The sequence below is a fragment of the Ornithorhynchus anatinus genome, chromosome X1 (assembly GCF_004115215.2).
Source record: "Ornithorhynchus anatinus isolate Pmale09 chromosome X1, mOrnAna1.pri.v4, whole genome shotgun sequence".
Classification (NCBI taxonomy): Eukaryota; Metazoa; Chordata; class Mammalia; order Monotremata; family Ornithorhynchidae; genus Ornithorhynchus; species Ornithorhynchus anatinus.
Window position 1 is genome coordinate 35,634,836 of NC_041749.1, and position 22,446 is coordinate 35,657,281.

General features: G+C 43.2%; 1 protein-coding gene across 1 annotated transcript in view; it reads left to right on the forward strand.

Annotated features, from left to right (window-relative positions):
• Positions 1-22,446, forward strand: part of CPEB4 (cytoplasmic polyadenylation element binding protein 4) — a 75,536-nt gene that overhangs the window by 48,754 nt on the left and 4,336 nt on the right. Inside the window, 10 exon segments of the mRNA XM_029051066.2 lie at positions 14,187-14,360; positions 17,818-17,920; positions 18,615-18,661; positions 18,664-18,714; positions 21,010-21,031; positions 21,033-21,067; positions 21,070-21,093; positions 21,096-21,158; positions 21,161-21,193; positions 22,392-22,445. Coding sequence (XP_028906899.1) covers positions 14,187-14,360; positions 17,818-17,920; positions 18,615-18,661; positions 18,664-18,714; positions 21,010-21,031; positions 21,033-21,067; positions 21,070-21,093; positions 21,096-21,158; positions 21,161-21,193; positions 22,392-22,445 — 606 coding nt within the window.

Genomic DNA, 22,446 nt, shown 5'->3' on the forward strand with positions numbered 1-22,446 from the left:
CCTTTCTATTTTGCTTAGATCCTGTCATTCTTTGCCTTGTGCTGTTCTTTCATGGATTTGCTTTCACCCTGGACTTTTCCCCTTTTTCTCTTCTTTTTCTTCTTCCTGTTCTTGTTTTTGCTTATCTTTGCACAGTAACCCATGCATTTTATTGTCCTTTTGCCTGCCTAGTTCTTCATGGCCCTGTTTTCCCCCCCTCCCCATCCAGTTCATTTCCTTTTCCCTTTTTGTTCATTCCTCCCTAAATCCCCTCTTCCCCTTTTTCCCTTTCTGTTGAGGGCCTTCACACTACCTGCCTCCTAAAGTCAAGAGTTGGGTAGCTGGATCAAGCCTCATCTAGCCTGCACTCCATTTTGGGGGGCACAGGTATTGCTGCTGTCACTTGGGCTAGGTATAAGCACCACTGTAGGGATGCTGAGGTTTTTATTTTTTTATGGTATTTGTTAAGCACTTACTACGTTCCAGGCACTATACTGAGCCCTACGGTAGAAACAAGCTAAATAAGTTGGACGCAGTCCATGTCCCAGGTGGGGCTCAGTCTTCATGCCCATTTTGCAGATGAGAGAACCGAGGCACAGTGAAGTGAAGTGACTTCTAAGCCCATGTCCTATCCACAAGGTCACACTGCTCACACTTGCACCCCCCCCCCCCCCAATTCCACCTCGATTACCTGCTCTGGGAGCTGATTTCTTAGGCACAGGCCTGATGCCAGGAGTTCCTGGCTGTCAGAGGGCAGTCGTGTTCTGGGTAGGCAATGATGGCTGGATTGGAGGAGGGCAGAGAGGTGTATGGACATTGTAGAGCAGTCTCATTTCCCTCTTTAACCAGAGCTTAGAATTATACTGTGCACAAAATATAGGAGAAGCAGCATGGCGTAGTGGATAGAACATGGGCCTGGGAGTCAGAAGGCCATGAGTTATAATCTCGGCTGTATGACCTTGGGCAAGTAACTTTGCATCTCAGTGCCTCAGTTATCGCATCTGTAAAATGGGGATTAAGACTGTGAGTCCCATTTGGGCCGGGAGTTGTGTCCAACCCGATTTGCTTGTATCTACCCCAGCGCTTAGTACACTGCCTGTCACATAATAAGAGCTTAACAAATACCATTATTATTACTACTAATAATAATGTAAACACTTGTTACACCCTATTCCTATTACTTCCTTTTCCATCGAGATATGCTAATGGACTCTGTTAGAGAGATGGTGTGTCTCATTCATTCAGTCATTAAGTCATATTTATTGAGTGCTTACTGTGTGCAGAGTACTGTATTAAGTGCTTGGGAGAGTACTATATAACAATAAATAGTCACATTCCCTGTCCACAACAAACATACAGTCTAGAGGCAGGGGGAGACAAACATCAACACAGGAGCGAAGGAGGTGGGAGGCGGGCTGTGTAGGTGATCCAGGGCTGTGGATGAAGGGCTAGGGGAGGGAGGGAGTTGAGTTCAGTAGAGGGGGTGGTGTTGACTCAGTTCTGAAGCTTCAAGACCTAGAATCTGCTCAAAGGACTGGACCACAGTAATGGCACTCTGAGCTCTGTCACTCGTACTTGCCCATCTCTGCCGGTCCTGTCGCTCCGGGGGCCCCGGCAGCCAGCAAGTATGCGGGCGGGAACGCATCCCCACTGCAAAATGCATCGGAAGGTTTTTTAAATCTGTGCCAGAACCAAGCTACTTCAGCTGCCCCTTGCTCATGCCCCGCTTCTTGCCTGGAACTATTTCCCACTTCACACCCGCTGGGTCTCAGGTCTCCTGGGTATCACTTAAGTAGACAGAATAAGTTAGCACACGAAGATCTCTGGCTGGGTCTCAGGGACAAGAGGCAGGAGCGAGCATAACAGCCAACATCAGTTTCCTTATTTACTTTCAAGTCTGCCCTCAGGAGAGCTTGACTCCATCCGCCACTGGCAAAGAAACCAGCCTGCTCTCCCAGAATTTTCCCAGTGACCCTGGGGACCAGAGGGTCTGATCCCCTGTTAGGTCTGGGTCCTTGTTGTCCCTGTAGACTGTTAGCTCGTTGAGGGCAGGGAATGTCACTTTTTGTTGTTGAGGAGAAAGTTCTTAGAAAGCAGAGGAAACTTTAAATGGAACCCTCCCTCCAGATGATGTTATGGTACCCTTTTACACCAAGCCTGCTGTTCAGAAGAGGGGATCCCCTTAGATTGGAAGTTAAGGTTGGAGATTCAACCATTGGACACTCGGACAACTGGGTCTGTAATATCAAGAAGAACTCTGCGGTGATGAAGGTAGAATCAATAGTCATGATCTGTAAATGGTACCAATAACATAGGGAGAAGTAGCAGGGAGGTCCTAGAGCCTATGACCATACCTCCTCCTTATCAAATCTAATGGATTCTGTCCTAATCCTGACTCCTCTGCTGCTTTTCATTCATTCATTCAATAGTATTTATTGAGCGCTTACTATGTGCAGAGCACTGTACTAAGCTCTTGGAATGAACAAGTCGGCAACAGATACAGTCCCTGCCGTTTGACGGGCTTACAGTCTAATCACGAGCTTACAGTCTAAACTGTGGTTCATTCCCTTCTGGAAACACTGTCTGAGCTTGGTTTTCTTGACCCAGCTCTCTCTCTCTCTCCCTACCTTACTGGCTCTCCTTCTAAGTGTCTTTTGCCCATCCCATTTCTGCCTCTCTCACCCCTTAGCTTTGGGTGACCCTCCAGGTACTGCTCTAGATCCACTATTCTGCTCACTTTACCCCCTTCAGGAGCTCATTCACTCCCATAGCTTCAGCCCCCTCATCTCTTCAGATGACTCCCAAATTGATCTCACTAGCCCCAACGTAGAGATCTCGTATTTCTTCTTATCTGCAGGTTATTTCCACATGAATGTCACACCAGCATGTAGCACGTTAAACTAAACTGCTCGCCTTTGCTCCCGAGTCTTCTCTTCCACTTAAACTTTTCTGTCACCATTGGCAACACAACCACCCTCTCTGTCTCGGAAGCCCTCCGAACCATGGCATTTTCTTTGAATCTTCACTCTGTCAACTTTCACATTCAGTCCGTCAATAAATCCTGTCAGTTTTTCCTCTACAACCTTGCCGAGATCCATCCTTTCCTGTTCGTCCAAACGGTTAGTGTTATGGTCCAGTCATTCTCGTTAGGCCAGCAAGACTACTGTGTCGCTCTTTTTACTGGTCCCTCTGTCACCAACCTCTCTCCACCCCTTCTTCACTCTGCTGCCTGGATCATGTTTCTAAAATGTCATACTGACCACATCTCCCCACGTCTTGCAAAAAACTTCAAACGTACCCAGTTGTCTCCATGTGAAACAGAACCTCCCATCCATTTGGAGCCTGCCTTTTTAGAAAGAGCATCACCCTAGCAGTTCCGAAGACCTGGATTCTAGTTCCAGCTCTGCCATTGGCCAGCAGCACGAGAAACAGCGTGACCTAGTGGATAGAGCAGGGGCCTGGGAGTCAGAAGGACCTGGGTTCTAATCCCAGCCCTGCCACTTCTATGCTGTGTGGCCTTGGGCAAGTCAGTTCACATCTCTGTGACTCAGTTACCTCATCTGTAAAATGGGGATTAAGACTGTGAGCCTCAAGTGGAACGGGAACTCTGTCCAACATGATTATCTTGATTCTACCCCAGTGTTTAGTACAATGCCTGGCACATAATAAGTACTTAACACAAGCCATTAAAAAAATGGGGTTGTCACTTGCTCTCTCTTGGCTTCAGTTTCCTCATCCTTAAAATGGGGCTAAATTCCTCTTAAATTCCTAGTCTCTCTACTTAGACTGTGAATCCCAGGTTGGACAAAGTCCCTGTCCCACCTGAATATCTTGATTCCACCCCAGTGCCAGTACAGTGCTTGGCACATAGTAAGCGCTTAAATGTGAACAAAGGAAGAAAAATGAACATTTGAAAATGAGATGAAAATTTAGGTTGCATGACAACTGATATTGATTTATTATTTTTTTAAAACTATATCTCGGGTCTGTAACAGTTTGCATTGATGGTCAAAGAAAACTTATTCTCATGTATCTGGGCGCCACTGCTTTTTTGCAGACTGATTTTTAAGTTCATGCATTTGAGTTTTTCTAGTAATGGTAATAGTTGCATCGAGACATCCACACTCCCTGGCCTGGTTCCCCTTTGTCCAGAACACCATTTGCTAAGGATAAATAGATAAATAACTGTAAATGAATGTACATTTATATATGAGTCCAGCGCCCTCTTCCCCTCTCTCTCTGATAGATTGATATCTATATCTCTCTAAATACACACACATAGATCTGTTTATCCAGCTACGTGTGTGTGTGTGTGTGTTTATAAGAATAGGTGTATAAACACAAGTGTTAAGAGCAGTTGTGGGGTTGACAACCCGGGAAGGGGGAAATTAATTGAGAAATGGCTTCTGATGGGGTGGATTTAAGGAGGTCTTTGGAGATAGAGAGTGGAGGGATGGCAAATTTTAAAGCATAAGGGAGTTTCAGGCATAGAAGACTGCATGTGAGGGGTGGGAGGCAAGAGTGCTGGATGTGGTGCCCAATAAGAGAGTAGGGAGGAGTGCAGCACTTAAGCTGGAGAGTAGCAGCAAAAGGCAATGTCCCTGTCCTCAGGAGGATTATAATTTAATGGGAGTCAGGCAGACTTAACTATTTACAAATAGTGGAAGCAGACAGAAGAACAAGGATACATCAGATGCCAGCCTGAATGTCAGGGTTAAAGAGCCGAAATAGAAATTGAATACACATAAGCATTAGAGTAAATAGTCCAGAAAAGCTGTAACTAGGGCCTAGGCTTATCCAGTATGTCTTGGGCACGGGAAGAGAGAGATGGAGGTGATCAAGAGAAGTTGTCAGGGGATGTCAGAGGAACTTCACAAGAGTTCTGTTTCTACTCCTTTTTTGAGATTAGGAGACTAATAATAGTAATAATAATTGTGGTGTTTGTTAAGCACTTACCATGTACCAAGCACAATATTAAGAGCTGTGGAAGACAATCAGGTCTTACAGGGGGCTCACATTCTAAGAAAGACCGTGATATAAAAATTGTCAGGTAAAATATATTAGGTTTCCCAGACAGTACTACTGTTTTGTGTGGTAACGATGCTGCTTGTTAAATTCTAGTCAAAAATTGTGTCCTAGGTGTGGAGAACAAGTATTTGGTCATAATAGTTGTAAACTAAAGTTCAAAGGCTAAATTGTGAAACTGAAAGTAGCAGTCCAAATTTGTGTCTTGTGGTGATTTTATATTTATTGCAGCACTTTAGGGTTGGTGAAGATCTGAGTCCAAAACCCCCTTCCTCTGCTTTTACTATTCCTAATTCATCCCATACAGCTAATAATATGGCCAATAGTGAAAATGTCTAGAGAAGTTGATTCAAAACCCTTCTCGGCATAGAACAAACCTTTAGAATCCTTTCTGTCGAGATATTATTTTTTTATCTAGACAGAATCCCTCATGTTACAGTTTAAGCACACTTCTTTTCATGGAGGAGATGGAGAGCAGCTGGTGACAATTCTCTGTACTTTTTTTTCCACAAAAATTTGAATGTTATCTTTATTTCTACTGCATAACTTAACCTCCTTTCTAGAGCTCATGGTGGAACATGTTGAAATTTGAATGTGAATGAATAAAGACTTCATACATCAGATAAATCTGCTTATTTTTGCCAAATGCTAAGTTATCAGTTTCCCTTCTATCCAATTATGTTCAGCTGGTGCTTTTAAAGCAGCATAATGAAAGTTGCATCAGGCTACAGGAGTCGGTCAGATGATTTCTGGGACACTTTGACAAATAGCAGGGATCCAGAGACATACCTGGAAAATCTGTCATGGAAAATATTGGTCATCCTTAGTGCATAAATTTATAAAGCAGTATATTAAGTCCTCAAAGTATTTTAAAAACATCTTGTGTCCTTGTTTAATCCCATGGAAGAGGCAAGTGAGTGTTTTCCTTTCATGTGAAGAAAATAGATAAAAGGACCTCAGTGTTGGGTCAATCAGTCAGTCGTATTTATTGTACGCTTATTGTGTGCAGAGCACTGTAGTAAGTGCTTGGGAGAGTGCAGTATAATAGACACATTCCCTGCCTACAATGAACTTACAGTCCAGAGGGTTCAGTAGGCTGGCATCTGAAAGCCCTAGTCCTGAATCCCCCGCCCCCTCAGCAGGCTCTTTGTGGGGCCACACTAGGCAGGGAAACTAGGAGTTTAGGGCAAGGGAGTTCCTCCAGCTACACTTTGGAAAAAGCAAGAAAAAATAGGGACTCTAGAGGCCCGCCTATAGGGAGAAAGCTCAGATCGGGGCATCCCCAGGAGGACTGGGCTAGGGGCTGTTGTTCTTCTTGAAGAGTTCAGCACATCTTTCCCATTAAGAGTGGAGCATGAGCCATCTGTGGTCATCTCCCCGCTCCCACCATTCCCCATGGAGCCTCCCGGGCTCCCCATTAGCCCTCTCAGCCATGGCTGCTGGTGGTAGGGATGTGTGGAAGGAGACAATTGCCCCCTCTCCCTCTCAGTAAGCACTCATCCTACAGTCGTTCATTCATTCAATAGTATTTATTGAGCGCTTACTATGTGCAGAGCACTGTACTAAGCGCTTGGGATGAACAAGTCGGCAACAGATAGAGACGGTCCCTGCCGTTTGACGGGCTTACAGTCTAATGGGGGGAGACGGACAGACAAGAACAATGGCACTAAACAGCGTCAAGGGGAAGAACATCTCCTAAAAACAATGGAAACTAAATAGAATCAAGTCGTTGTTGCTTTCAAATGCTTTAGAGCAGCAGGAGTGGCGTGGTCCATTGATGGGTCCCTATGAGGGCCCCCAAGGCTGAGACCAATGGGCAACCAGATTGACTCCCCCAAGGGAAATAGTTTCACTCCTCTCTGTGGGTGCCCGGAAGATCTCTTCACCAGCTGCTGTCATTTTTGTGGGCCATTCCAGACCCAGGCTCTACTTGTTGCTTCCATCCTGGGGTTTAGACAGCTGGCCAGCTTGTCCCTCTAAAATGTGAACGTCAGGCAGGGCAAAATCCTTGGGCCAAAGATCTCTGTGACTGAATGACTTCAAAACAAAAGGGAACAGTAATCAGTGCTGACCTTGTAAGACTTCCATATCTTTTAAGAAAATAACTATCCACCCCCTGGGTGGTGGAGCAAGACTACTCTGGGATTAGCAGCAAGCAACATTTCAGTGGTGATCATTCTTCCAGAGCCTTCAGTGATTCTGCCGATTTCTTCGTAGTCATTGTTAAGCTCACCTTTCGACTCTAAGCTTGTTGTGGGAAGGGAACTTACCTACCAATTCTGTTGTATTGTACTCTCCCAAGTGCTTAGTTTAGTGCTCTGCACACAGTAAATGCCATTGATTGATTGCCTAAAGTACTACTGATAACTGTAGTATTTATTAAGCACTTACCATGTCCCGAGCACAGTACTAAGTACGCTGTACGTTAGACAGAAGATAATTAGGTGGGACACAGACAAAGCAAGCAGTAGAATTCAGATGCAGTTTTTGTTGAAATGCAGAATTTAAAATTTGTATTGGTTGCTGAAGGGTTTAATCCAGAACTGAAGAAAGTTGCTGGATTTGAGTTAACTGGCTATGTAGTAATATGAGTTTTCCAGCCCTGTTGTCCCTCCTTTCTTTTCCTCTTTTTGGCCATTTCACTTTCAGTTGGCATCTACTCCGCAGACAGGGAAAACGAAGGAGAGAAGAGTACTTGTGATATTTGTTAAGCACTTTCTATCTGCCAGGCACTGTACTAAGCACTGGGGTGGATGTAAGTAAATCGAGTTGGACACAATCCCTGTCCCACATGGGGTTCAGTCTTAATCCCCATTTTACAGATGAGGTAACAGGTACAGAGAAATGGAGTGACTTGCCCAAGGTCACAGAGGAGACGGTTGCAGGAGATGCAGTTCTAATCAATAGTAGTGGTAGTATTTTGCTCTGATAGGCAAATGAATTTTTTGGGTCATGTTTTGAGCAAGAGTAGGGGGTATTTGCACAGGTTTGGTAATCCATCTTCTGGTGGGCTGCTAATCCTAGCAACTCGACTAAAGACGGGAGCTCCGTTCTAGGACCCCCAACAGTGTTGCTTTGCTCTCAGTTCAGAGCCCTGCCTTTATGGTCTTTGTGACTCTTGCAGAATTCAGATTCCCTCATTTTCCCATGAGCTCGACTCCCAGTTTAAGAAACACACCGCTGAGTAACAGGCAAAGATGCTACTGATTTCAGTTGCTCAGGGTTCAGAAACGTTTTTCTTCTGGTTTCAGGAACTTACAGAGTCAGAGGATATGGCCTTGGGCACAGTGGTAGCTCTTAATAAATATTGTGCTTTGTTCCAGGCGCTTCATTTTTATATTCACAGTGACCTTGTGTGTTACAACTTTGCATCCCTCTTTAGTGATACCTTGTTTTTTACAGCTTTACTCCCCCACTCAGTAGGAATTGTAGTAATAGTATTTATTGATCCCCCACTGTATGCAAAAAACTGCACTAAGCACTTGGAGAGTCCAAAACAGAAAAATGGCAAGATCCCTGCCCACCAGAAGCTTTGATTCTAACGGCAGGCATAAACCATATTTACAAATAGAGTAATCAGAGGAAATAATAGAGTGTACAGTTGAATAATCATATAAATAAAAGTGCTGCGAATAGATGTAAATAAGTGCTGCATATGACTGGTGAATTTGAACATTTGAGATGCTGGGGCTGATCCGGGAAGGCTGGTTCACGATGGGATTTAAGGAGAACTTTGAATGTGAAGTGAACTGAAGCCTGTTGAATTTGGGGAAGGAAGGGCTTCCAACGGGAGGATCAGAGGGGCAAGAAGATGGAGCCAAAAGAGGAGAGGGTTAGGGTGAGAAGATCCATCAGTCCATCAGCGTTATTTATTTAGGAGAAGCCACATGGCCTAGTGGATAGAGCACAGGTCTGGGAGTCAAAGACCTGGGTTATAATCCTGGCTCCGCCACTTGTCTGCTGGGTGACCTTGGACAAGTCACTTAACTCTTCTAGGCCTCAGTTCCCTCAACTGTAAAAAGGGGAATAAGACTGTGAGCCCCATGAGGGACAGTGGACTGTTGTCCAACTTGTTTACCTTGTATCTACCCCAGTGCTTAGAACAGTGCCTGGCACATAGTAAGCATTGAACAAATATCATTAAAAAAAAAATTATTGAGCACTTACTCTGGGCAGTGCACTGCTAAGAGTACAGTAGAGTAGGTCGACAGTATCCCTGTCCTCGAGGAGTTACAAATCTGTAGGGGAGACAAAATAAATTGAGAAACTAAGGAAGAGACCTGGGGAGTAGCAGATTCTAAGATGGAATGAGGTGTCAGAGGGCCTTGAAGTTAACGTGAGGAGTTTTTGCATGAATCAGAGTAATAAGCTATACCAAGAGGCCATACATGTGTATACTTTAAAAGTAATTTTTCATCCCAGCTGAGGGCCCATCTGTGGTCTCTGTGAAGTGGACATTCTAGTATTTACCTGGAAAGCTAGAAAATCAAATCTCTGTGAAAGCTAAGTTATTCCACTGAAAGCGTGGGATACTGCTGTGATATTGCCAGCCCCTTTCAGCACCTCCTAAATATACCCAGTACCCTGGGTACCTGGGAAAGGTGCAGCTACCCACCAGCCCAAGTTTTTCCAGAGCTAGGGAAGCCGGCAACTGCGGTGGTGCGTAAGCGGGGCTTTAAGGTACTTCTTTCCCCCATCCCCTTACCATTTCTCCCCAAAATCTATATCAGAAGAATCATCCTCAAAGTTCTTCTGTTTAATTTTGGTTGGAAGATTGTCCAAGTCACAAAAGCTGGATGTATACAGTTATTATTTAGAGGCATATTGTCCAGTTGTGTATTACCACAACTGCTGCTTCGCCTCCTTTTGGCCATTCGCTCCCCATTAACATTTTCCTGAGAAGGTGGGCTGAATAAAAAAGATTGGAAGCTCATCCTGTTTCTTTTTTTGCGGGGGGGCGGTGGGAGGATAGCTCTGGGTGAAGGTTTGGTGTGGGAGGAAGTAAAACTTTTCAGTTTAAATGAGGTTTTCACCATCTGTATGATTTGTCACTTTCCCTTCCTTCCCTTATTCCAGTTCCCATGCCCATTATCATGGATAATTGAGAATTGGCTGAAAATCCTAATTATTCAGAAAACATACATAAAGAATTGCAATTTTCCAAAAGCTGTGAAGTTGAGCAGTGGTATTCTGAAAGAGATTAGAAAAGAAGACCAGAATTAGTAGAATGCTGAGAACATACTTAGCACTAAGTAGGAGATCTGATTGACTTAATGGATTTTGTCTTTGGTGAGAGAGAGAATGCAAGGGAGAAGGGTATGTAGACGTCTTTTGAAATGAAATAGGAGTTAGATGTTGATTATTTACTGTTGGTTTATAAAGTGGTTTGTCTCAAATAAAAGGAGAAATTTGCCATTTGATTTCACCTCTTCAGAACCATTTTAATACTATGAATATTACAGTAAGAAGGAAGTGTAGTTAAATTTAGCAGTTTTCACAAGTTCATAGATGTGGGCAGGGAATGTCTGCTATATTGTTATATTCTACTCCCCCAAGCGCTTAGTGCAGTTCTTTGTACACAGTAAGCGCTCAGTAAATATGAATGATTGATTGAATTAGATTTTTTTTGATCCTATGACAATGTTTGAAAGGTTGTTTTCTTTCTCATTGACATGCAGCAAGGACATATGGGGCGAAGGCGAGGTAACATTACTATTTTTAATTTTCTGATGTTTAAATGTGTATTGGCACTAATTGCAATCAAACTGCCCACCCTAGCAATTAAAAAAAATAAAATTGAAGCGTCACTAGGCCCTGACATGTGCCCTAGGTCACTTTGCATATTGCAGTACTCAATGATTAACGTCCCCAAATAACTTTGCATATTTAGATGATCTAATTAGTGACATGGGGATTTTGGTCTCAAGTTTTTAATAATAAAATATAAGAATACTAAGTTAAATTTGAGAGACTGCTTCTATTTGGATTTCAGAGGACATAATATCATGGTTGTGTCTTTGACGTGTATTCAAAAACAATACGTACTTAAAGCAGATATTAATTGCACAGTCATTTTTGCATCAGTAAGCATGCCATTTAAGCCAAAGTATAAAAGGACACAAAAATAGTGTTTACTTTAAATCACTGAAATATGGGCTTTCCTAGAACTTTAACTCTGTTCAAGTAATTTAGAGTATCACCGTACTGAATTTTCAGTACAGATTGGATCAGCTTGAGCAGGGCAGTTTTCCCCTCTTAAACTGTATTTGTAGGGGTTTAGTCAGTTGTATTAAATGCAGTCACTTCTGTTTTGGATTGTAAAAAGCAGTTATTCTCACTGCCAGCAGTCTGCCTCCTGTAATCTGTGCTTGCACGCAGAAGTGTGGCTCTCCTGCCCCTTCTAATTTGCTTCTCTTGGCAAAGTATTGTACTGTACATCACTCTCTGGCATCCAAAAAAGTCACTGAGTGATCGGCCAAGATGGGCAGAATTCTGTGGGAGGAGAGCCGGCTTTGCTTCTGTGTTTCCAGTGTTATTTTTAGACTTCAGAGCCCGTGCAAAGCAAGGACGTCCTGAAGTTATTTGAGAAGTGGTGTATGAAAATCCATCAGGTTAGATTCAAATTGTCCCATATGAAAGTGTGTGAAATGAGATTCCACTGCATTCTTAAAGAAGACATTGAGAATGAAGTTTTTTAAATGTGAAAATAATAATAATAGTGATTATGGTATTTGTTAAGCACTTACTATCTGTCAAGCACTGTTCTAAGCGCTGGGGTAGTTAGAAGATAATCAAGTTGTCCTACGTGGGGCTCACAGTCTTAATCCCCATTTCACAGATGAGGGAACTGAGGCCCAGAGAAGCAGTTTGCCCAAGGTCACACAACAGACAAGCGGCAGAGCCGGGATTAGAACCCAGATCCTCTGACTCCCAAGCCTGTGATCTTTCACTAAGCCAAAGTGAAACCAGTTAATATCATATTCTTGAAAGTGCCCAAGAAGTTGCACTACTATAAGTGAAATATTTGTTTAAATGTGAATCTGTTAGTTTTTCAGAGAAAATATATTCTTTTCATAGTTGGTCTAACATGCGGTCCAGTCATTTATATTAAGTTTTCATAACTGATTTGACATATGGAGAATAGGGATTGCAATTAGTTTGCCTTAGAGAAATAGTTCAAACATGAAAACTCTAAAGTAAGCACTGAATACATTTAGAAACAAAACACAGAGGATAATATTGTGGCTAACTTATTTTTTGGGCAGGCTATTTGTCTATTATATTGTTATAGTGTACTCTCCCAAGTGCTTAAGTGCAGTACTCTGCACACAGTAAGCGCTCAATAAATACCTTTGATTGATTGATTCCTAGAAGGTCTTGAATGAATGCAGAAAACTGCTGTGCCTAGTAAATTGAAATGTGGCATTGGCTTTAGACTTATTTTATTTTTAAAATACTTGCAAAAATAACTAAGGAAGATTTACCTAAGAAAGACCCTTAAAGAAATTCATCCAGAGAACATTTAAATCCATTCTGTTTTACTCCATATTTATTCACGTGTCCCTTTAGAGAGAGTTGATGTTCAGGCTTTTGATATGAAAATGTATTTTCTTTTTTCTCGTATTTCAAAATCTAAAATGGAATGGCAGATAAGTTGGTTTGCATCAAAAAGGGCATTGGAATGTTTCAACAAAGGCCCAGCCTTACCACACTTTATCTTCGGAAGCGAGTCTATTATCACATTTTCTTATGTAATTCATAAGTATGAGCTGCCTGTCTCAATAATAGCAAAACATGTTTACATGATTTAGCAGTCTTTTAAGGCATTTGCAATGTGTCTTTGTATTTTCACTCTCGATAGCTTTGTCGGTTGCAAGGGGATGTCTTTATGGTTTAAGTATTTTCCTCTGTTCTGTCCAGTGACCAAAAGGTGAATGTTACAAAAATTGGCATTAACTCCTGAGCTCTATTCCTTCAGAACATGAACATATTTCTTAAGCACTTAGAACCAAATATGCTTATTCAATTAATTATCCATTAAGAACAACTGAGCTAAAATAATATGTTCACTCATTCATTTATTCAGTCGTATTTATTGAGCTCTTACTGTGTGCAGAGCACTGTACTAAGTGCTTGGGAGAGTACAGTGTAACAACAAACAGACACATTCCCTGCCCACATCAAGCTCACAGTCTAGAGGGGACAGACAGTAATATGTATAAATACCTAAATAAATATAGATATATACAGACTGTGAGCCCGTTGTTGGGTAAGGATTGTCTCTATTTGTTGCCGAAATGTACTTTCCAAGCGCTTAGTACAGTGCTTTGCACACAGTAAGCGCTCAATAAATACGATGAATGAATATGTACATTTGTGCTGTGGAGATGGGAGGGAGGATGAATGAAGGGAGCAAGTCAGGGTGATGCGGAAGGGAGTGGGAGAAGAGGAGAGGAAGGCTTAGTCATGGAAGGTTTCGTAGAGGAGATGTGCCTTCAATAAGGCTTTGAAGCAGGGGAGAGCAGTTACCTGTCAGATATGTCTGATATCTGACATATCAGACTTCGATGTGTCTAGTGAATAGGAACTCTCTAACCTCAACAATAAAGATGGGTAACAGTTTCTCCTCCTGGAAGCTTTCATCCTAAAATTTAAGAAAACCCAAGATGAGCGCTCACTCTGTCAAAGCTACTGCTGTGCTGTTCGCTTTCGATGCATTTTTGCATGGAAAATGTACAGGAATACTTACTGAGGGGGTCCCCATTACATTCCTTTTCTTCTCAGTCAGCGGGCGCTCACTGCCAACCAGCACTTCCTGAACAGCCGGGAGTCCAGGAGTGCAGTCCTTGAGGCACACGGCCGTGCTTGACAGTGGGATCCAGCCTCCTTTCGTTTCCCTAACAAGGATGAAGTTACCACGTGCCAACAGATCTTTTGAGCCTTATGTGTAAACCCATGCACTTTTTTTCTCAAAGGATTTAGGCAGATGGTGTGGAGTTGATTCAGATGCCTATCTAAATGATTTTATTTCCCCTCATCAATGGTATTTATCGAGTGTTGCTATGTGCAGAGCACTGCCTAATGACTAGGAAGACTAAAAGCATCGATGCAGCAGTTGAGGTGGGGCCGGGGGATAAGTGTGGCATGATTACTTCTGAGAATTCTTATGTTTTCTCTTCCAGGTCAGTCTTCACTGTTCCCAATGGAAGATGGATTCTTGGATGATGGCCGTGGGGACCAGTCTCTCCATAGTGGTTTGGGTTCCCCTCATTGCTTCACTCACCAAAACGGGGAAAGAGTAGAGCGATATTCCCGCAAGGTGTTTGTGGGTGGACTGCCTCCTGATATCGACGAAGGTAAGTTCAGAAATGGGTCCCATTAGGATCCGTCACCCGAAAGGGGTAAATAGGTGGCCAGTTTGGGATTCTTTATAACCGGACCCCCATTCCAGCTTGAATTTAGCGGTATAGATTTTTGAATAGCGCTCAAGTATCCTGATCAGAGCAGTGACTGTGCAGGGTCCCTTAGGTTAATCGGAAGGGTGTGGGTTTTTAGGAAACTGCAAGCTTAAAGGAAAGGCATTGATCCGAGGGAAGAAATGGGTAGGGAAATATGTTTCTCTAAGGTTTAAGTGGATTTCTGATCAGTCAATCAATCATACTTATTGAGCGCTTGCTGTGTTGGAGAACTGCAACTAAGCGCTTGGGAAAGTACAGAATACAGAGTTGGTAGCCATGTTTCCTGCCCAAAAGGAGCTTACAAACTGGTTGCCTTTTTAGCAAGATAATTTCCAGTTTCCAACCAATCATATGTATGAACTTGAACCTTCTCTGTACCTGCCCACTACTAATATTATGAAAAGTGCTAAGTAGTTCATTCAGTATTTCGAGAAGACCAAAATCCCAGCAGGTGCTAGATTTCCCCATTAGGTCCTGGCCTAATTTGGCCAATGTTGAGGAGGGGGTAGGAGAGACGAGAGGGAAGCAGCAACAATTTTGCAGGGGTGGGAGTGGAAACTTTTATATTAACAATGCAAAATGTTGATCAATTGCAGTTGGTGCCCTGTAGACTAATGTTGTAAACACAAATAGTTTGTAGGTGGGATTCTTTCTAGAACTGCATTAGCTTGTCAGAGAGCTTGTCTCACACTGGCCTTTTTAAAAATTTAATTAAGTGGTGGAAATAAGTTTAATGCTGTGGGGCCCAAAGGACAAATCTGTCCCAAATCCTAACTTCAGCATCAGGAAGAAGTGAGGTCCCATCCCTTGGCTGACTTTGCGTGAAAGGAGTAGGGGACCTGAAGGGGAAGAATTGGAGTGCTCCTGTTAAAATCTGCAAATCCAGGCAATCCATCAGTGGTATTTTTTGCGCACTTATCGTATGGAGAGCACTGAACTAAGCACTTGGAAGAGTACAATACAAAAAATTGGTAGACAGGTTCCCTGCCATAAGGAGCTCACAGCCTAGAAAGGGAAACAGACATGAATATAAATTATGGGTGTGTGGGACTGAGGGTGGGGTGACTATCAAGTGCCTATCCAGGTTCATAGCCAATGCAGAAGGGAGAGGGAGTAGGAGAAAAGAGGCCTTAAGTAGGGAAGGCCTCTTGGAAGAGATGGGATTTTAATAAGACTGTGATATGGGAAAGTGGTGGTCTGCGGTATATGGCAGGGGAGGGAGTTTCAAGTTCTAAGGGTTGATTGGTGAGATAGACGAGATTGAAGTACGGTGAGCGAGGCTGGCGCTTCTGGAGCAAAGTGTGCGGGTAAGATAGGGAGAGGGCGAGCTGACTGCTTTAAAGCTGATGGTAAAGAATTTCAGTTTGATGCGGAGGAAACCTGATAAACTCCATTGAGAAGAGAGCCAGCAGAGCTCAGCGGAATAAGAACACAGGAGTGGGAATAAGGACACCCAAATCGCGGTTCTGCCTGTGACTAGCTGGGTGCTTTGTGCATGTTGCTTCCTCTCATAACTTTCCATCACTGCCATCATCAGCCCCATCACCCCGCCCCGTCCCTCTGACTTGTAACTCTTCTCTCATTCAACTGCCCGTGTTTAATCCAGCACTGAGTTCTTCTGAGTTCTTCCTCAGCAAGATCTGACGGAGCCAACCTTTCCCCTCCAATCCTCGTAACACCTTGTACCTGGGTAGCCGCACACCCCCATGCTCGTCTCACTCCCTTCAGTTTCCGTAGCCTCTCCAGTTCAGTCTGCCCTATGCAGAACATCAAGAATCACCTTTCCCAAATGGCAATCTAATCATGTGATTTCTCACTTCCAAAGCCCTCAGAGGTTCAGATTATAGTTCAGATCCAAAGAAAAATTGTACCCTGGGTTTTGAGCCGCTTGGCCAGCTGACTCTCCCACCTAAGAACTCTTTCCAGTTTCTCTGTTAAGTCAGTGCTCTGATGAAGCAGATCCCCTCACCACATCCCACCTATCGCTTCTGCCTCCAAGGTATTGAACATGCAGTGCTCACCTCTTGGAATGCCTTTTCCCTTCTGCTTGGCCGAACTATTCTTCCTACTAAAATCCACCTCCTGTTGGAAGCCATCCCTGATAGACTACTAATCAACCCCCCACCCCTAGTTATGCTATCTTCTTAGCTACCCTGTGGAAATTCTAAAAACCTACATGTATGCAAATGAAGTATTGAAAAGCGAGAGTTTTATAAATTCTTAAAAGCACTTATTGTTAAAAGCGTTTCCTAAAATCGAAAGGTAATCAAGTCCTTGCCTGAAATGCAGGGCTTGTCTTTGGTTCCTTTTGCTATAGTGAGGTTCTCACTGATGGCCATGTGGTTTTGAATTTAGTGTTTGCACTGCACTCTAATCCCTCCTGTCAGATGGTTAGCTCCTTAAGGGCTGGCTCTGTACTTTAGTCTCCCTTTGAAATAGGGGAGTGTGCAAAGTAGGTGCTGTCCAGTGTAGGCAAACAACACAGACTGCTGCTATTTCTGTTGATGGTGGTTGCATAAACTTGGCCCCCAGAGACCTAGAGTAAATGAGGATAAGCCTAAAATAAATGGACTGAGCTCTGCTTCTCCTTTAAAGCCATGTGGTTTTCAGTTTGCAGCCAGGTACATTTTTTTGAGAAATATTTCCTAGCCTGAGGTCGGCCTAAGACATCAACTCTTATTGGCTTGAAGAATATCGCCCATGGATTTTGGTAAAAGGGATGGTCATTGATTTTCTGAATATTCTAGAGTTTGGAGCAAGACAGGTATAGTATGGAAATGTTATATACTAATTATTACATTTCCATCTTCCATTTTGGTATTCTTTTCTCGTGCCAATGAGTGTTTTGAAATGCCAGTAAATTTTAAAATGAAATATTGGAATGAGAGGCTTTAAAGGTTTCCTCCGTGCTTTCATGAGGTCTCACTCATAGCAGTGTTAGTGAATATTCATATTAACATGGCTTTGAAGTTGTCAGCTAATGAGGATAGATGTGGGACTGACATATGGGATATTCCTTTGTTTACTCCCTGTTCCAATTTGGCATTACTGCAGTTCAGAAGTAGCCAGGGTTACAGACAGAAATTTAATTTGCAGTGAAGAATGTCTTGAGCTTACGTATCTTTAGTTCTGAAATCCAATGGAGCACATCTTGGGACATAAACAAAATGCTTATATTAAGATAACAAAAGTAAATATAAATAATAAAATAACGAGCCTACAGCTCACGGAGAATGTTTTAATCCCATTACCAGTAATCTGTTGTTAAAAAAATCATTTTTTAACAAAATTGCTGAAAGACTAACCCTGCCAAGAATTTTGTAATATTTTTTTTTATGTTTTATTTTGCACTCAGATGAAATCACAGCTAGTTTCCGTCGCTTTGGCCCTTTGATTGTGGACTGGCCTCATAAAGCCGAAAGTAAATCGTACTTTCCTCCTAAAGGTAATTCTCACGTTTGAAATGTACTGCTAAAGGAAAAAAAAGAATTAGAATAAAAAAAAAAGGGTTTAACTTTGCAGGGATGTAATCGGTTAGTCTTTGTTTTTTCCTCCCAGAGAAATATTTGATAAGTCCTATTTAGAAAATGCTTCATATTTACTGCCCTTTTTGCTTAAGTGTTTACTGGTGATCAAACTCTATAATTCTGTTTTCCTCACCAGTTTCACTCCAGCTTAGCCGTCAACTCTCTTCCCCCAATCCATTTTCCCATCTACTTCTAATATGGTTGCGGGCAAAGTGTATTCCAAAGTACTGAGAGTAAAAAATATTTCTCACCGGTAGGCCGGCCACCTGCACTGTTCTACGCTGGCGCCCATCAGCCGCCATCTCCTCGCAACCGAAAGGCGAGTGGGTTGGGAGTGAGAGTGAGCGTCTGAAGAAGCGTCAGGCTTATCCCTTTGATACAGCTCATTTTCCTCAGGGAGGAGTAAATAGGAGAGGCAGAGTGGCAACTAATGGCACAGAGCGACGCAGGAGACCAGGGTAGGGTCAGGGCGGTGGCACAGCCTTCCGCAGTCGAGGAGCACCTTTCCAGACTTTTTTCTTCTTGGAGCAGATTCAGGAGTTCGGCTTACATCAGCCTGATTATAGGCCAGTGGAAATGCACAGAATCTCCCAAGTTTTTGTTCTCATCTCAGGATAAGCGGTTCTGCTGTTCAAGATGAAAGCTCTGTTCAAGCTCTGATTGATGCTTGTATTGAGAAGATGGAAACTTTTACCTTTGTGTCTCTAGTCCTATCAGGATAAGCAGTGAGTGTATTTTTTTTCAATTAATTGGCACGAGAATTTTGCAATTTGTCATTCCGATTCATATCATTTGAAAGCTGCATAGCATCTCAGGGAGGATGTGTAGGTGTTTAATTGATCTATTTTTTGCTTTGGGTGCTATGCAAATAGAGTTTAGAAGGTCTCAATACTGATCTGGTGATGGTTATGAGAAGCAGTTTTGCCGAATCCTTTCAGCCTGGTATTATGGACCGTGTTTTTTTTTGATACTGGACTTTTCCTTGTTTCGTCAGTAATTTTCCACGAGGCACTTAACAGTAGCAGTAGATAAGGCTTATTTACAGTAGCTGAACAAAGCTATTGTGTTCTCAGGAATAAATTCAATGCATTCTTCCTTCTCTCACAAGGTTTTAACTGGTTCTAGTTTGGTGCTTTTCTAGAATATTCTGAAAGCATCTCTGAATAGAGGTTATATGTTTTAAAGTGTTTAGCATGATATTACTGGATAATATGATTACACCTCAGTCAGGTGAGTTCATCGTTATTATTTGGTATTTGTTTATCATTACACGAGCACGTTCTAAGTGTGGGATAGGTACAGTTAATCAGATCAGACAGTCTGTCCAGTGGGGCTGAGTATCGCTGGAGACACTGACTCCTGTTTACAGATAAGGACTGAGGCAGAGAAGTTAAGTGATTGCCCAAGGTCATATAGCAGGCACTGGCAGAGCAGATTAGAACCGGCCTGACTCCAGGGCCCTGCTCTTTCCACTAAGACTCATTGTCCCTCCATGCTAGTTAATGCTGTTCAATGTAATTGGCATGTTTGGTTTTACAGTATATAGGATTTACTTCTGGATATGTATAGAAGTGTCTTGAAAGTTTGCCGCTGATTTGTTGGTGTTCATTATGATTTTCAAAAAGAATGCTTGGCATCAGTTTTCTGTGTTTTTGTGCCTCAGGTGCAGATCCGCCGTGGAATCAGTGATAGTGATTTCGTGATGGATGGCCAGCTCTCGATCCCGAAGACCATTTTTTGTTGGTGGTGTCCTCGACCATGCGAGTGGTATGACCAGAAGAGTTGCACAATCTTTTCACAAGATAATTAGTATATTATATAGTGATGTTGTTAAGTAAATACTTCAGAAGTAGCAGGTGGTTAATAATGAAATAATAGTTAATAGTATTGATCAATGCTTCTTGGTGTCAAGCGTATACTAAGCTGGGGTTGATACAGTTAATCAGGTCATATGTCGTGTCCACAGGGGGCTCATTTGGGAGTCAGAGGTCATGGGTTATAATCTGGCTCGCCGCTTGTCTGCTGTGTGTTTGGGCAGTCATGAACTTCTCTGAGCTCAGTTACTCATCTGTAAAATGGGATTAGACTACGAGCCCTTGGGACCTGATCACTGTATCCTCAGCATTGAAGTGCTCCGCACTAATATAGCATTAAATTGCCCTCATTATTATTATTATTATTTCAACTGATCAGCTGAAATAAAAAATGTAAAAATATAGCGAGGAGCCCTATATTCTGAAGCTTAAACTGTAGCGAGCATACAGTCAATGCATCTTTGTAGACAAGTCTAACTGAGGGCTGAGGATGTGAATGAGCAAACTGAGGTGTGCGCAGAGTTTTATAAGAGAATAGAGCTACTGTGCTAATGCGTATCGTTCAAGTAGATGGCTCTCCCCACCCAAATTTCATGCTTCGGATTGGAAATAATTCCGTATTAAGTCATCATTCCACATTCTCTCTCTTTGATCATCTTATACAGAGTGCAGTCTCTTGGTCTTCTTACCAACTGTAGCATACTGGTGGATAGATTTTGTGGTGGCTTTTAGGGCTGCGCAGAAAGCTCTGACAAGAGCCAAGCCGCTCCGGGATTTGGTAGATCTTCCTGGATCCTTGTCATGCTGAGCCTGGAGGACTTAAATAGCTGTAGACTGGGCTTGTAATTCAGCTGCAGCGAAGCACGTGGCAGCAAGCCTAAGAGCAGAACAGCCATCTGGAGAATGAAGGGAGGGATCTGTATGGCCAGGAATTATGGGTGATATGGGCTGTCTAAAGGATTAAAAATAGCAGTCAAATCGTGGTATTTATTGAATGCTTACTATGTGCAGTGCACTGTATTAAGCGCTTTTGGATAGTACATACAAAAGAATTAGCAGTCGTGTTCCTGCCATAACGAGCTTACTGTCTAGAGACCACAGCATTTAGAATAGGAATGGCAGCATAAAACATCAGATGGATTTTTTTTTTCCAAAGCTAAAAGATGACCTTCTGAAGTTTAGACCTTGTGCTCCTTTCCGGTTTAGTGGAACTTGCAATGATAATGGACGCTGTATGGAGGGGTTTGCTACGCTGGAATTGACACTGACCTGAGCTGAAATACCCAAAAGGAGTGGGCGAGTTGCATTTTCGAATCAACAGAGTTACATAGCTGCTATAGTGCCGTTTGTTCAGCTGCCGGAGAGATAGATAAACGGGTAAGGCGAAAGTGTGGGTTCTAGAAATGGTTTCCAGAAGATTCGTTTAGATGCAAATCACCGTGCGGCAACTGTTCGTATTTGAGGGTGAATGTAGTTAGATGTGACACACACTTGGCTTTCTTAGAAGTATCTCATACTTCCCCTCGGGCTAACCGGTATGGCTTTCCAAGACTGGACTTTTCAAAGGGCAGGCCTAGTAAGAATCGAGGCAGCTAATCGTGCTGTAGGAACAGGTGAGGGTTCTCCTTAGTCTTAGGGGCGCCGTTGCCTTAGATTCAGTAAATCCCTCCCTTACTTCTGGTACTACTAGCTTCTCTTCTCCTGTTGCTCCCACACCTCCAGCTCTTTACCTGCTGGGCAGCTGCCTTATTGGCACCCTACAGCTGCTGAGATGTCTGACAGTTGGGCCTTTTCTAACCTTGATGGACCAGGGGCTCCTCTCCCTACGAGCCCTGATTGACCCATGCTCCTCTTCCGCGGCCAACCAGCTGGTAAGATAGTAAGCTTGCTGGGAGGCCCAGATCCCAGGTTGGGCTGTAAGCCAGTGGAGTAAGCCCACGCCGAGACCTGGCTTCCTCCTCCTAGCCCAGTGAAGCTGGCATCCCAGCTCAGGCTAACGTGCCGCCTCATTGAAGAGAAAGAAGCCCGTCTTACTTACACACTAGCATGTGGTTCCACTGAGGAAGATGTAAACATCACAAGAAAGATGAGTTGTCCGAAGTAACTAGGTCATCAGTAGAATCTGGGCCGGAATTTGAGCCACGGCTTCCAGCCAGGCATCTGTCCGTGAACACTGCCGAGGCGTTGGGTGGAATTGGGAAGAGCGTTGACTTTTGTCTGCTTCGTTAAACGAGATTCCGGGTGGGCAGAGCGGTCCAGCCCAAATTTTAGTTTGGTCATTTGCTCATTTCAGAGCGTCAAATCAGTCAGTCCATTGTCTTCGTCCTACTAAATATCTGACTGGTACTCATGGGTTCTCGACGACGGCCTCTCTCGGTTTCTGAACGTGATGTGATAGGGAGCACAAGGTGCTGGTAGTGGTTACTCTGCTCCTTCTCTGGTGCACACGCAGATGTCTCAGAGTAAAGGGGTGAAAACCGCCCGCCAAGGGACAGAAATTCACCTCCTTAATCAGAAGTGTATCGTTCTACGAGTCACTAGGAAAAGTCAGCTTCCCCTTTTATTTCTGGTTGCAGGTGGAAGTTAAGCATATGTCTTGGATGATCAGCTGTGCGACGAATGTCAAGGGGCCCGTTGTGGTGG